This window comes from Myxocyprinus asiaticus, chromosome 19, assembly GCF_019703515.2.
Source record: "Myxocyprinus asiaticus isolate MX2 ecotype Aquarium Trade chromosome 19, UBuf_Myxa_2, whole genome shotgun sequence".
Lineage (NCBI taxonomy): Eukaryota > Metazoa > Chordata > Actinopteri > Cypriniformes > Catostomidae > Myxocyprinus > Myxocyprinus asiaticus.
This window is the reverse complement of record NC_059362.1, coordinates 44,414,475-44,429,718: the sequence shown is the minus strand read 5'-3', so window position 1 is coordinate 44,429,718 and position 15,244 is coordinate 44,414,475. Positions and strand designations below refer to the sequence as shown.

Genomic DNA, 15,244 nt, shown 5'->3' with positions numbered 1-15,244 from the left:
TAAAGCACAGAACTGGTAAGCAAAAGGTTGCCGGTTCAATCCCCACAGCCACCACCATTGTGTCCTTGTGCAAGGCACTTAACTCCAGGTTGCTCTAGGGGGATTGTCCCTGTAATAAGTGCACTGTAATTCACTTTGGCCATCTGCCAAATGCGTAAATGTAAAAAACACCTAAAACGCCCTAGAGGCCACATAGCGACACTCTAAAAACTACCTACAAGACCAATTTGAGAGCAAAAGGTTTAAAGTCATAGACTCTTATTACACACTTAGTTTGTAAATATGTTTTGTATAATATGGTTAAAAAAAAATTCCAATACATTTGGTAAGTTTGAGTAATTTTGAGTTGTCAGAATTAAAATGAATGATTATGTCCATGTTCACATTGTTGATTGGATGGCAGACAGCAGGACTTTTTCTCTCTGTAATCTCTCTGCACATTTTTATTTCCCCAGGGTGCACCGGGAAGCAAAGGACCTCGTGGTGAGAAAGGAGATGCAGGTCAAGTTGTGAGTACCACACAATTATCCATCTCTATCTCAGTTCTGTCAATATTATCTTATAATGACCTATTTTAGTTTAGTTTGCATATTTGTCTGCATTACAGCTCTTGGTTTGAATGTTTATTTCATACCTCTTGTTATGACAGTGTTTTGTAAAATTATTGATGCTTATTACAAGGCTGTCTAGAAATCTTTTTTCATATCCTAGCTGTGCCAGTTTCATGTCTCTCAGATCTTGTCTTTGCGCTCTTTCTTTTCACATTATGTAATAATTTAAACTCAAATCAATATTAAATATCAACGTTTTTATTCATTTACTAAATAGCCATGTAATAAGCTTTGCATATGGGTCCTGATCACCCTGTCGGCATCTATTTAGCGATAATGATCGGCTGACTGTACTTTATCCCTTATTATTTCTGTACACGGCTCTCTGTAATACTTGATTCTGATTGGTCAATCCTAGCGGTCAGATATTTCGGAATAATTGCCGCACATCCGGAGATTAATTGATGTTTCATCTGTCATCCCGGTGTTGCAAAACTTTCCTACTTTTCATATCACTCTGTGAACTCTACAAGTAAGCTAATCAAATAATTTCAACTGAACTCAATATTTAATGTCCATTTATTCATTTATTTGGCAAGAAGTCTTGTAATATCACCCTAAATGGGTTTATAACATCAACAGAACTCTTATGCAAACCTGAGGTTGAATTCAGCTGTTTTTGGAGACTCTGCTGTCTCTTTCTTTTTTAATAAGAACGTAATTTCATCTCAAATCATTATTTTATGTACATGATATTATTCATTTGGTAAGTAGCCATGTAATAAGTGGGATAATCTGCAGTCAGACGGTCAATATTGCAAAATAAACACCTTCAGGGTGAAACAACACTCCTCCGATTCACATCTGGGTTTAGATTGTGATAATGACTGGCTGAATGTACATTATTGCTTATTAATTTCCCATTTAATGACCTACATTTCTGAAGCTGAATGCATCAAGTTTATCTACAGAATTAAACTTTGTTGTTCATGTTTGTTCCTGCAGGGTCCAGTTGGGCAGCGTGGAGACATGGGTTTGCCTGGTCCGATGGGCCTTCCAGGACCACAGGGCCCCAGCGGGCTCTCCATCCCAGGCGAGGCTGTAAGTCCATCTTCATAGAGTTTTCATCATGTATCCATCGTCTCCTCTCACAGTCAGATGTTGGCTGGTCGTAAATCTCTCCCTGCACACCAAACAGGGATTATTGAGGCTATATATTATTCCTCGAGTTGTGGCTGAAGCACAATTATGTCAGCAAAATCTGGATTCAGCATTCCTTTACGTCTGGAGCCTAATGCGTAATATCAGAGCTTGTAAACTGTGTATCTTGCTACTAACACACAAATCTTACTGGATTATTTCCTTTTCCTATTTGTCTCAGCTGCTATGTTTTTTTTTAGTCGTGCTTGCTAATTCAAGAATCTATTGCAATTGCTCATACTTGGGGTAGAGATTTGAACAAACCCCCTAACAGTACATTTTTAACTGAGGTGCATAACTTGTGCCATTTGTGTTTCAAACATGAATGATACCTCAAATTGTGCTGCTTGTTTAAGAGATGTGTGCTATTTTTGCAACACACTAGCAACCGCTTAGAACACCCTAACCACCACATAGCATTGCTCTAAAAACCCATTAGAACAGCCTAGCAACTAGGGGTGTAAATTTTCAGTTTCATCAGGATACGATCTTATATCATTTCCCTTACGCCAGATTCACACATACTCCGTGAGCGAGGTGTGAGCGTCACGTTTGGGCTTTCATATTAGCTGCGTCTCTAGGTTCTTACGGCAGCGGCGGGCAGTCACGTGCACTTGTTTATCAGTGTACTTGGTCGTGATTGGTTAAAATATCAAAGCTTCTTTCAAGGCAAGTCAGTCCACTCTGCGGTCATCTTTGGAACGCTCTCGGGCAGGCTGGGAAGCTATTTTTTGGTAAACAAGTGGCATAAAAATACAGCTCCTATATACTTGAATGGGGAAAGACTAAAGTTTGCAAAATGGTGGGTCAAGATTACGATCAAAGAACATATTTAAAATCAGCAGTAAAATCTGACAACAATAGTATCATAAATTGTGCTTTTTTTTTTTTTTGCTCAAATCACGCTAAAAAATAAATGCTTTTTCAGGCTGGTTCAGCTAATGCGCATTCTCAAGCTGATTGACAGGTGATGTCTGTATCTAAAAGGTGATTGGCTCTTTAACCTGTAAAGTGGGAATTCCTTTCTACATCTGTTCCAGTTTCTCCGATTCATTTTAATACCAGTGGTCCATCTCTTCTAGATTTCTAAACTATACAGGGCAAAAGTCCTGCAATGTTATTTATTAATTCTTTCCTTTATTTAGATATTTTGTGTTTGTTTGTATGCAGATCTATAAATTGTAGTGTTTAACCTGTTGATGTGCATGCCCCCCCTCCCAGAACTGATGTCACTTTGCATAAATTAGTTCACATATACTATATAGTCTAGTCAAAATAGAGTTAATAATGTTGACATATTATAAAGATGTATAATTTGTCAACATTATGAACAATTTTGAACAGCACACTATATAGTAAATGTGAACTCATTTAAGCAAAGTAAAGTCAAACCCATGGGTGGGGTCAATGAGCATCAACAGGTTAAATATTGTTTATTTGCTTTTGCATCTTTTCTATAATTTCCTAATTATTTTAGTTTAGTACTGCACCCAGAGCCGCTGAGTTCAGCGTGAGCAGCACAGCAAAAAATAGAATCGGCGCCGAAACTATCCACTCACTGCCTCGTCTGGGACGCTTCTGGGACACATCACCTCGTGACTCACGCTTGCGATGTGAAGGGTGTAATCTGTTAACATGAGCGCCGAAACGAAAACATGCTGCTCATGCCTTGCTCTCACTCCCCGCTTACAGAGTATGTGTGAATCAGGCCTTAGCCAGCGATCCGATGTTTGCCGTTACCTCAATGTCTGCCACGATGCGATTTAGATTCAATTCAGAAAAACCATCTAGAACACAGTAGGAACCACATAGTGACACTCTAACAACCACCTACAGTAAAACACGCTTGCAACCACATAGCGAAATTCTAAACATCACCTACAACAACCTAGCAATCACATAGTGAGGCTCTAAAAACCGCCTACTGTACAACACCCTAGCAACCTCTAGGGTGTTGTCTTTTAAAACCACCTAGAACACCCTAGCTACCACATAGCGGCACTTTAAAAACCGCGAGGAACACCTTTGCAACCATATAGCAATGCCCTGGCAACCACCCACAACACCCTAGCATCATGGCAGTGAGTTTTCACAGGCAAGCACAACTTACATTATCTTTCTAATTTTTTAGAATCACAAAATATCTCTCACGCATTGTTCTATCTCTTGTCATTGTTCTCGTGCACTGATATATGTGTTTCATTTCGCTTTGGATCACATTGAAGCATGTTACCAAATCTCCAGGCATTTGTTTAATAGCTCTTTTTCTTTTCGTTTTCCCACTCAGGGTCGTCCAGGTCCAAAGGGAGATCCGGGTGATGCTGGCTTACCTGGACAGAAAGTAAGTGTTACTCTGGAGAGACGCCCAGGGGTGGTGGGGAGGGAAGTAGGATTGTACAGACTTTGCTACCTCTCTGGTCGAGCTCCATGTGGTGTTATTATACTTATCACTGATGCTTTAAAACTTAAATATGGCAATGTTTTGGATGGTGAATGATGACAAATTCATTTTTGGGTGAACTATCCCTATAAATGAGTGTGATAGAGAATATGAGAGAGAGAGAGAGAGAGAGAGAGAGAGAGAGAGAGAGAGAGAGAGAGAGAGATGAACATTGTCGAAAGTTAACCAACCAAGACTGATTCCTGAGATTTAACCAAAAAACTAAAAACTTGGCAGCAGTTTGTTTTTCCAGTTAAAAAGCAAACAAGACTGTTTATTTAAGTCCAATTAACAAATTAACAAAGGAAAATAGAGAAAGAAAGCAGAATTGTTCTCACTGATGTGATTATAAAACATCTTCAATGTCTCCATGACAGACTGTGATATTTGATCCCTCTTAATGAAGAGAGGGCCGATCTGTGCAGGTGACCATTTTGGAGGATTTTCTATAACAACATGCATTTAATGACTTGCAGAGAATGCAGTCAGAGTTTATAATGGCCAGTAAAACGGATCTGGAATATATTAAGTACCCTGTAAATCTAATGCCAAGACATCAAAGAAAAAAGAGAATTGACTAAGAAAAAGCAAGCAAAAAAAGGGAAATCACATTAAGGGGGGGGGGGGGGGGGGATGTTTGTGTAAATTTATGTCATTTGCTTGATTGGAGGTGAGGGACCTGTGCTGATATAAAGTTGGAGTAAGACTCTGGTACTGAGACTGTTATTGTGTTTTTCTTCTATTCTCTCAGGGTCCACCGGGACCAGCTGGAGCTGTTGGGCCTGTTGGACCGGCGGGAATACGGGTGAGTGAGGACTGTTTCATGTACAGCACATTAGAGTGAATCTCACAAAAACAATCAAGAGCATGTCTGAGTCATAATCTACTCCAATCCAATCCACTTAAAAAAAATAAAAAAAAATAATAATAATAATAAAAAAAAAATAATAATATATATATATATATATAATTATTAATATGAATGTTTTATTATTTTTATTGTTAGTAATTTATATTGAAATGATATTTAATTTAATTAATTTGTATAATTGGAATGAAATAAAAGTGCTTAAAAATAAAACACAAATACAAATACATTACATATAGACTATTACATATAAAAAGACTATACATATAAATATAATTTTACACAAATAATCAAGAACATGTCTTGGTCATACTCCACTCCACTTCAAAAAAATTAAACTAAATATATATATATATATATATATATATATATATATATATATATATATATATATATATATATATATATATTACACACACACATATATTATATATTATTAATATTATCATTAATTTATTAGTATTTTTATTGTTATTAGTTTATATTATCAACAAACTAACTTAGCACACCTGAAAAATAATAGGTAGGTGCGTAGGACATATACTGCAGTAAAGTCAAACAAAGGAAAAAAAAAACATTTATTAATATAAAATATTAATTTATAATGAAATTATATTTAATTAATTTAAATTGTGTAATTGTCATTAAATAAAAGTACTTAAAAATAAAAATACTTACATTAAAGACTATATATAGAGATATAATTTTACACAAATAATTTAGTTAATGTTAGTGAGCAGTTTCATCACACTAAAGTCATGTTATTTTATATTTATATTCCACATATTTTGTTTACACTTTTTGGCTATAATTGTGAAACATGACCTGGACATGTGTTCATGAAATTCCCCCTTTAACCTGTGATCCATGTAGATATGAACATGCATGTATGTTTTCAATGTAATGCAGATCTGTGCATGTATGTTATCAATGCAGGGACCCCCAGGCAAGGAAGGGCAAGTGGGACCCAGAGGCCCTCAAGGACCTATGGTATGTTCTTAATTTTCTGGGGTGTTGTTAAATTTGTTTGCTTTCACTCAGATTTGTAATGCGGACATCTGTTTTTCTAAAGAGCAGAACTTTTATTCTCTTGCTCAGGGACCCCCAGGAGCCCCAGGAATGCAAGGACATTCTGGAAAGCCTGGAAAACCCGGAGACACAGGTGTTCCGGTATGAAAATGTTCTGTTTTTCGTAAAAGGAGAGGGTTGACCTGCAACAGTGTGGCACTTGTAACTGCAAGTAATTTGTAAGATTGGTCAAAATATAAATGACCAGAGGAAAGAAAAATCACAGATGCAATCTCTTTAACATCTCAATTGTTTCTCCAAGACAGCAGTGAGAATAAATAGAGAGCAAATGGAGACTTCTGCTACTCGTATGTTTCTCACATTAATCTAACATGTGTCTCCTAGAGTTTCAGAAGAGATCTCAACAATGCTTCAAACTGTGCTCAGATTTGACAAGATACTAAAGATCTTAATATGAACTCATCAAATTCTCCCATAACCAAATGATCTGAGCCATGTTTTACCCACATTAATGTTATACCTCAATAATCTTATGGTATGTCACAATTGTGCCATTTGTATCTATTTATATTTCTCCTAAGCAATTTTAGGAAACGTTTTAACCAAACACATTGACCTTATTATTGACTTTTTCTAAAGCAAGGTACAGTGAAAAAAAGGAGTCTTAAACAATCCAGTTTGTAATTGGATTAATATTTACTTACTGAAATGTATGGTTTAATTTGAGACATAAATGAGGACCAAACGAGTGACTTTAGTTCATGTTTTGTGGTCTCTTTAATGTGATTAATGTGATTTCCATTCATACAGGGACGTTCGGGGGTTAAAGGAGACAAAGGAGAACGAGTGAGGGATTATTTTAATATCTGTTTTCATTTATTCATCATTTCATAAGAGTTTGAGTAGAGGAGACGCTGACTTCTTGTTTTCTTTCTTTTAGGGAGACATTGCATCACAGAGCATGATGCGCTCCATCGCCAGACAAGTTTGCGAACAGCTTGTGAACGGTAATTACACATTTTTGTCAAGTAACCTCTCTTGAAGCCAAAGAAAAATGCGTTGGCACAAATTAAGAAAAATTATGTTGTTTTACAGAAATAAAAAGCCTTTTTCAGCAGTAAGAAACTGTGCTATATTGTCAATATAGTCACAGCTTAAGGGCATTGTTAGGCACAATGCACAGCATGAGTTACTATATACACAACATAACATAATGCAAAGCATTTTCAGGACAGACGCATTGCTAGACGCAGGAAACTCACGTCGCACCTGGTTAAGTCACTTTAATATCCAAGCAGAGTATCATAACCTCATTTTCAGTTTGATTTGTCTGCCAAACGAACAAGTTTCGAAAAGTGCCTTATTTGTTTTTATTAAATGGCTAACAACAACAACAAACAGTGACATACATAGCTGTTACTACATAGTGGGGGGGGGGAGGGGGGGTTGCGCAGCTGGAATATTGTATTGACTAATCAGCATTCAAGACTGAAATGATCCATTTAATAACAATCCATTGACATTTCATGTTTTATATTTTACAGGGCAAATGGGTCGATTCAACGAAATGCTAAACCAGATCCCCAGTAACTATCACAGCAACACTCCTGGGCCCGCTGGTGCCCCTGGACAACCCGGACCCCAGGGACCACGTGGAGAGCCCGGTCGGATAGGCAGAAATGGCCTGCCAGGAAGTCCAGGGTTGCCTGGTCCCCAGGGAGAACGAGGTACCTGAAACAACAGCCAAAACCGTAACATAAACATAGACCATATGCCAAAAACAGCCATGTGATTTCAATCAGTAGCCCTCATGTCTCGGTTACCCAACTCGCAGCAATTAAGTGTGGTTAGTTTGGATTTCTTCCCTCACTGTATATGTTGAAGTGCTTTTGTAGCTCCTCTTAGCTGCTCTCGGTACTGTATGTCACAAACTCAGGCTCTCAACAGTCACGTCACTTTAGCAAATTCCATTACAGCTCAAAAACCCTGTAGGGAAAATTCACTTAACAATTACATAAACCACCTGATATCTAGTTTAAGCAGGGACAATCAGTGCTGGATTGCGCTGCATCTTGCATATTTAATTTCACTTCACTTACAAAACTCCATGCTGTTTGCCTGGCACAACAAACATTGTGTTGTTACCGCCCGAGGAAAGCAGGCAGTAAACTTAATTATTTTTAAAAGCAAAAAAAAAGGCCTCCGTTCTATGCAAATTTCTATAAAAATGTACAATGTGCTATTACCGCCCACAAAAAGCAGGCAGTAAATTTAGGATTATTTAAAGTAACGTTTGTTTACAATTTCTAGTAATGATGATTTTTTTTTAATTTGTGTTTCAGCCTTTGTTTTGGCACATTTCCATGCATGTGCCATAACCCCATTGGCATAATTACATTAGAATAAATAATTTGCAAAAGTAATAGCAAATGAGGTGCTAAAACAACATGCAAATAAACAACGCTATCAGCGAGGACAATTTATTCTCATTTTAGAGGCTAATAATAGAATGCGCCCGTATCTCAAACATCAATGCTATTTTCCTGATGCAGTTTGTGATGTGCTATTACTGCTTATGGAGAGATGGCCATAAACGATGGTTTACTTAAAATTCACCCTAATACGGCAAAATTCCACGAATGAAATACATTAATCTCAATAGCAATCTTCACAATCAGGAATTTCACCCGATGGACTTCCAGTGACGAATTTGCATAGGGTTCAAAGGCAGCGAATTCTGTGGGGCGGTTCTTCATACATGAATTCACTAAACAGTCGGGACACTTTAGGACTATCCATTAAAGCGCAAAACCCTGCGCCTTATTCACATACCACCTGCAGTCCAACTTTCGACCACAGCAATACAAGAACACAGAATAAGCATGTAAAACCGGACAGTATGCTTGCAAAGTTTTACCGTACCTGCATAAAATATATTTTTTGGTCTTAGTTAATTCACCCCTCTAATTTAGTGCATCTTCTCTGTCTCTCTGACACAAGTCTTTGCATTTTCAGCTGCGTCTTCAGCACTCCAGGTGCCAACAGCAGGTGTTCAGTTGTGATGTTATTTAGTGTCTTGGGCATGTCTGAGTGCAAGTTAATTGTGTGGACATTTGTATACAGTATGAGTTTGAGCTAATATTACTGTGTTTACATTAGGGCTGACTGGAGAGAAAGGAGACAGAGGAAGTCCAGGCAATGGAGAGAGGGGACAAAGAGGTGCCACCGGACCACCTGGTATGTTTCACACACGTTTACTCAGTAAGAGACAGATAGATGGATGGATGGATGGATGGATGGATGGATGGATGGATGGATAGATAGATAGATAGATAGGAACAAATAGACAGACAGACAGACAGATATGCACGAATAGATAGATAGATAGACAGACAGACAGACAGACAGATAGATACTGAACCTATAGATAGATAGATAGATAGAGACAAATAGATAGATACAAATAAATAGACAGATAGATAGATAGATAGATAGATAGATATTGTAGATAGATAGATAGACAGACAGACAGAAAGACAGACAGATATATACGAATAGACAGACAGACAGACTTTTCTCTTTCTGTTTGACAGAAATTTTGTATTTTATCTCACGTCCGCCACTTTTATTTTTAGACACAGTTCAGCTGGATGCATTGTGTTTGCCTTTAAGGGTTATGTAACACTTCAAAATGAGCAGCCATAACTCTTCCAGTCTTTGCTGTGCAGTTTTCCCTCCCAGAAACCTCACAGTAAATTTAAAGATTTAAACCGTGTCGGGGGAGATTCTGAGGCAATATTTCTCCTGAAATCTGCAGGCCCACCAGGTGAGTCCAGAACTGGTCCTCCTGGTCCCAGCGGTTCCCCTGGCAACCGTGGTCCACCCGGTCGCAACGGTGTCGCCGGAGTACGGGGTCCACCCGGCCCACCGGGCTACTGTGATTCCTCTCAGTGTGTCGGTATTCCGTATAACGGACAGGGTTACAGAGGTACGTCACATTTGTTTTAGCTCCGCCTGTTGCATGATAGTTGTAATTGACGACTCATAACATGAAAACATTAATGGCATGTTGTAGTGTAATGCAGTGCATGAATTGAGCAGCAGTTGATGTAGCATTGGTTTCATAGTAGTGGCAGCAATGGAGAATATGAGGTTTATTTGCATTATAGGAAACACCTGCTTTACACTGTGTCCTAACCAGGCGCGATGCAATAAAGCGACAAGCGATAAAAACTGTCAGTCCTTCAGAAGTCACTGTTAATGGTTCAGATTGTATTTCAGTAGTGTATAGAATAGCCCTGCCTTCATGAAATCTCATTGGTCCAAAATAACGCTTTACATAGCTGTATATTAATGATGCATTCCACTCCAACATGGAAAGTCGTAATTTTAACTTTGCAATTGGAAAAGTGCAATAGATCGCCACTTCCCGTTCGGAATCTCAGAAATCCACAACTCTGATTTCGCCGAGATGCGTGTTTATGCGAACATGGTGATGCCCAGGCAGATGTACGATGATAAACATTCACTTTTAAGCAAAACAAAAATGCCTAAATGAGTTGAATTTCCAATATCTTAAAACCCAAGTGTGTAAAACATACTCATTTTACACCTGCAAAACAAATGCTAGCAATGCATAGATTCGTTTATCCTTTGCAATTTTTTGACAGTCATACACCTGCAAAGCAAATGCTTGCATTGCAACTTGTTTCTTTATGTCATCTTCAAAATATTGAATGTCTTTATGGTCGGAAATCAGCATTAAAAATGTATTTTATTTTATTTTTTAATTTCTCCCCAATTTGGCATGCCCAATTCCCAATGCACTCTAAGTGCTCGTGGTTGCGTAATGACACGCCTCCGGGTGGCGGAGGACAAGTCTCAGTTGCCTCCGCTTCTGAGACCGTTAATCCACGCATCTTATCACGTGGCTTGAGCGCGTTTCCGCGGAGACCTAGCGCGTGTGGAGGCTCAAGCTATTCTCCGCAGCATCCACGCACAACTGACCACTTGCCCCACTGAGAGCGAGAACCACATTATAGCGACCACAAGGAGGTTACCCCAACGTGACCCTACCCACCCTAGCAACCGGGCCAATTGGTTGCTTAGGAAGCCTGACTGGAGTCACTCAGCACGCCCTGGATTAGAACTTGCGACTCCAGGTATGGTAGTCAACGTCTTTACTTGCTGAGCTACACAGGCCCCCCTGGAAATCAGTGATAATTAAGAATATCCCACATCTGCCTTTGAATGAAACACAGAATAAACATTAAATGTGTTCTAATTGGCAAAGCATCGCAAACATTTTCAGGACAGACGCAGGAGACTCGTGTCGCACCTGGTTAAGACACGGTAGTATCCAAGCAGAGTGTCATAACCTCATTTGCAGTTTGATTTGTCTGGCAAACGAACAAGTTTCAAAAGCTCTGTGAATTCTAACAACCTCTTTGACCTGTTTCAGGTTCATAAACTTTCTAAAGCACCTGTGCTGCTTACACTTTGAAATCCTGAGAAAAGTCACGTGTTATTGGGCTCTGTGCGGATAGCCACCACGGAGATGATTAAACGAACACTATTGAACGAAAACAAACAAACAAACAAAACAAGATTACGATCTGCGGATGGGTACTAACAACAACTCACAGCCACGGGCATCAGTGACGGCAGCCAAAACAAATGAAAGCAAACAGTCGGCTGGGGACGCATGAACGAAACACGCAAAAACAAACACAAGCAACCACAACAATTACTAACCAGGTGGATCTGTAGCCAAAACAACTGTCATTTAGCATGTTAACGCAAAGATTTTTGTTTATTTCTGTAAATAAACTAATCATGCCTAGTAAATGGATCCCAAACCACTAAATATTAGTTTTAACCCTCGTAGTGAGCTTGTGCGTTGTATTCTGCTGCTTTGCTGAATGCCGACACCAGTGCCTCTCTCTTTTTATTTTTTTTACTATGTGCCTTAAGTGATCGTACAGATTTTTGCTCAGGGCCAAATTTGAAGCACGCATCTTTTTGTACATAAGATCCCAGAGGTTTCTTTCTTTTAGTTTGAATTCTCTGTGTACACAGTTATAGGATTAGTCCTCCTTCAATTGACTAAGTTATGGACTGAATTATTATCTGAATGTGCTTGTGTTTGTATTCTTCATTTTAGTTCTCATGTAGGTATTTTTGGAAGGCAAAAATGCCCATATCAGCAGCTATTTGTTTTAATAGACAGATGTTTCCCATGATTGCCAGTGTCTTTATATATACACAGTTGGATCAAAAAGTCTGAGAACACATAACAAATCTGGGACTTTTTTTTTTTTTTTTTGGTTTGGTTTGTTTTGTTTTCATTTAAATATGGAAATAAACTGTTTTATGATTTTAAAATAAACACTGTAAGACAATTCATGACAAAAAAATGAATCATTCAGATTCTGTACCTTTTCTAGTTCACTAATCACATGTCAGCAAATTTGTGACATTAACCATGTTAACTCCTTGTAGAAAAGATCAGACTTCCTTGAAACACACCAGATGCTCTGTGGAACATTCTCAAATCCGCAAAAGTCTCGTTAAAACATTTTTCACACTCTTATTCGTTTTTAAATTGATCTACTAACAATGTCCAACAGTGTATGTACATGAATCACAGGTGATTTATGTCATTTGTTTTTTCTTAAAGAAAATTTTCACCACATCTTAAATTCTGTATTGTGTTTAATAGAATTCTGTGGGGAAAATAACACTGATGGAAATGAAATGTTTAATGTGTTTGAAATAAAATGACGGACTTCTTTGTCTTGCTAAGGCTAATTTCATATCTAACATTTTACGTATCCTAAAATACATACAATTAAATTCTATTTTCACACTTTTTGCATAATTTGGCAAAAGTACATCTTGATTGGAAATGACGGCCCCTAAAAATATTCTGCTCACAAGTGATATTTACCTTGATTTTTGTTTTCTTCGAACACATTTTATCTTTTTAGTGACACTTTTGTCCACTTGGTTAACAAGTACAATAACTTTTGAAAAAACGTTATTACGAGCAAAATTGTTTGGTTTGGTGGAAATGTGCACAACTGTGGGACATTCGTAAGTTTTGAAAAAAATTAATATAAATAAAATAAAATACATAAAAAGAAATTGTAGAAATAATTTTCACAAAATAAGTATTGAAAATGTTTATTTCACTCTTTGCTTTCATTTCATTGTTTTAGAAATGTAATTTGTATTTTTATGATAGATTTTCATAGTTTAATATTGAAAGTCTGGGTCTGGGACAAGACTAAAACAATAAAATATACACATAAAAAGCATTTTAAAAGTAGCAAAAATAAATGGAGAAGGCCTGGTAAAAAAAAAAAAAAAAAAAAAAAAAAAGCTGAAATTGGTTTAATACAAATCAAACCTTGTGACATAAAATTACCCAAAGTTAAAGAAACACATTAAATTCAATCTATCTATCAAAATTCTGCATTTTTCCTAGAGGTCTCAGACTTTTGGACCCCACTGTATATATTTCTAACTCTGTTCTATCAGTGTCCTTCAAACCAGCAGTGCCTAACCTTACCATTGAACTTACCATGCTTGCAATTGTGTCAAGCACATTCAGAAAGGTAACAATTGTATTTTGGCCAAGCAGAACAGTTTCCACCTGACGCTGAGCATGTAGTCCAAATACCTGAAGAAGACTTTGAGATATCACCAAACCAACGGCGCAAGAGGTCACTGCCTGAGACGGGATCCAAAAGGATAGCCTAGTAAAAGGGGGGAGTTCATTGGCGATGTGTTTGTTGATGTTCCGTTGGCCTGTAAAGATAATTGTGTGAATTCAGCACAGCAGATCGGATGATTATGCGCATAAATCTCGTAATATAACCTCAAAGCTTTCTGTCTGTCCACTTGTACTCCATTGCTTGTAAAATAGCATTAAATATTTGTTCGATTGGATTCATTTGTCACAGCAGAGTGCAGGTGAAAGGTGTTTGATAATTTATTACCATGGAAGGGTTTCCAAACATCAACACCTCTTCCAATCATCTGCATATTCACAAATCATCATTTATGTCTCATACGCATTAGTTATCCATTTCTGTCTTCACCTGAAAGGTTGTCTTTTTGTAAACATCCACAGTAAAACATGCCCTCCGTTGCTTTATAATAAATCAAATATTGATCATATTGGATGAATGTTTGATTGAACTCACAGCTGATTTTACCAAAGGTGGAATTGCATGTCTGTGGTGTATATTTAGTATATTTTTATTTCATTTGTAGTTGTTTGTTTTTCTTTTTGTTAATCCAGAATATAGTTGTTGTAATTGTTGTTTTAACAGTATCAAATGCAGTTGGCATTTATGTGCAAAACTATACATGGATATAGTATTGCTTCTTCATGTTTGTAACTGCACATTGTGAATTCCACAGCCTTATTTTCTTATTTATTTCTGAAACAGAGGAGGCATTTTTCAATAAAACTACTGAAAATATCATTTTTGTGTCATATTTTATTTATTTATTTATTTTATTTGTTCATAAAAGATATGCAAGACATCCACATTGAGGTCCATATGATAGTGTACTCCTAAAAGTTGGTCAAATAAAACTTTTAGCAGATATGTGGGTCATGGACAAACAAAGTTGTCTGAGAGGTGTCTTGAACTACTGTGTACTTAAGAATTTGATACAGTGTACTTACATTTAAAGTACCTGCATTTAATTACATCTGTATTAACTTTACCTTAAACCTAACCCTACTCCTAAACCTAATCGTACCTCAACCTCAGTAGCAGCAAATACTAATCTTGTGAGAATTTTGCAGAACAACATGTAGTTACACAATGAATACATTGTATTGTATGTATTTTAATGTTAGTACATACTAAGATAAAGCGGGACTAGTAAAGGTATTAAAGTAAGTGTACACAACTAAATCATTCATTTCAAAAAAGTTTTCAAAGATAATATTCAAGGAAAATATATTTTGTCACACTTTTGTGTCTCTTAGGGTACTCTATTTGACCTGAACAAAATGTGCCTTTTTATTAAAAAAAAATCAAAATTTCTGATTTTTGAGAATGAGTGTCTAAAGGGGTCTTCCTTGTTTTTATTTTTATTTTACAAATAACAGAATGGCTACCTGCATGTTGGTTA

General features: G+C 37.2%; 1 protein-coding gene across 1 annotated transcript in view; it reads left to right on the top strand.

Annotated features, from left to right (window-relative positions):
- The window catches only part of LOC127409597 (collagen alpha-1(XII) chain-like), a 115,193-nt gene extending 100,610 nt beyond the window's left edge, over positions 1–14,583 (top strand). The window contains exons 67-78 of the mRNA XM_051644260.1: positions 456–509; positions 1,557–1,652; positions 4,039–4,092; positions 4,943–4,996; positions 5,996–6,049; positions 6,158–6,229; positions 6,899–6,934; positions 7,029–7,095; positions 7,633–7,815; positions 9,248–9,325; positions 9,906–10,076; positions 11,550–14,583. Of these exons, the coding sequence (XP_051500220.1) occupies positions 456–509; positions 1,557–1,652; positions 4,039–4,092; positions 4,943–4,996; positions 5,996–6,049; positions 6,158–6,229; positions 6,899–6,934; positions 7,029–7,095; positions 7,633–7,815; positions 9,248–9,325; positions 9,906–10,076; positions 11,550–11,557 (927 nt within the window). The 3' untranslated portion in view covers positions 11,558–14,583. The remainder of the gene's footprint in view (positions 1–455; positions 510–1,556; positions 1,653–4,038; positions 4,093–4,942; positions 4,997–5,995; positions 6,050–6,157; positions 6,230–6,898; positions 6,935–7,028; positions 7,096–7,632; positions 7,816–9,247; positions 9,326–9,905; positions 10,077–11,549) is intronic.
- The last annotated feature ends 661 nt before the right edge of the window (positions 14,584–15,244 follow it).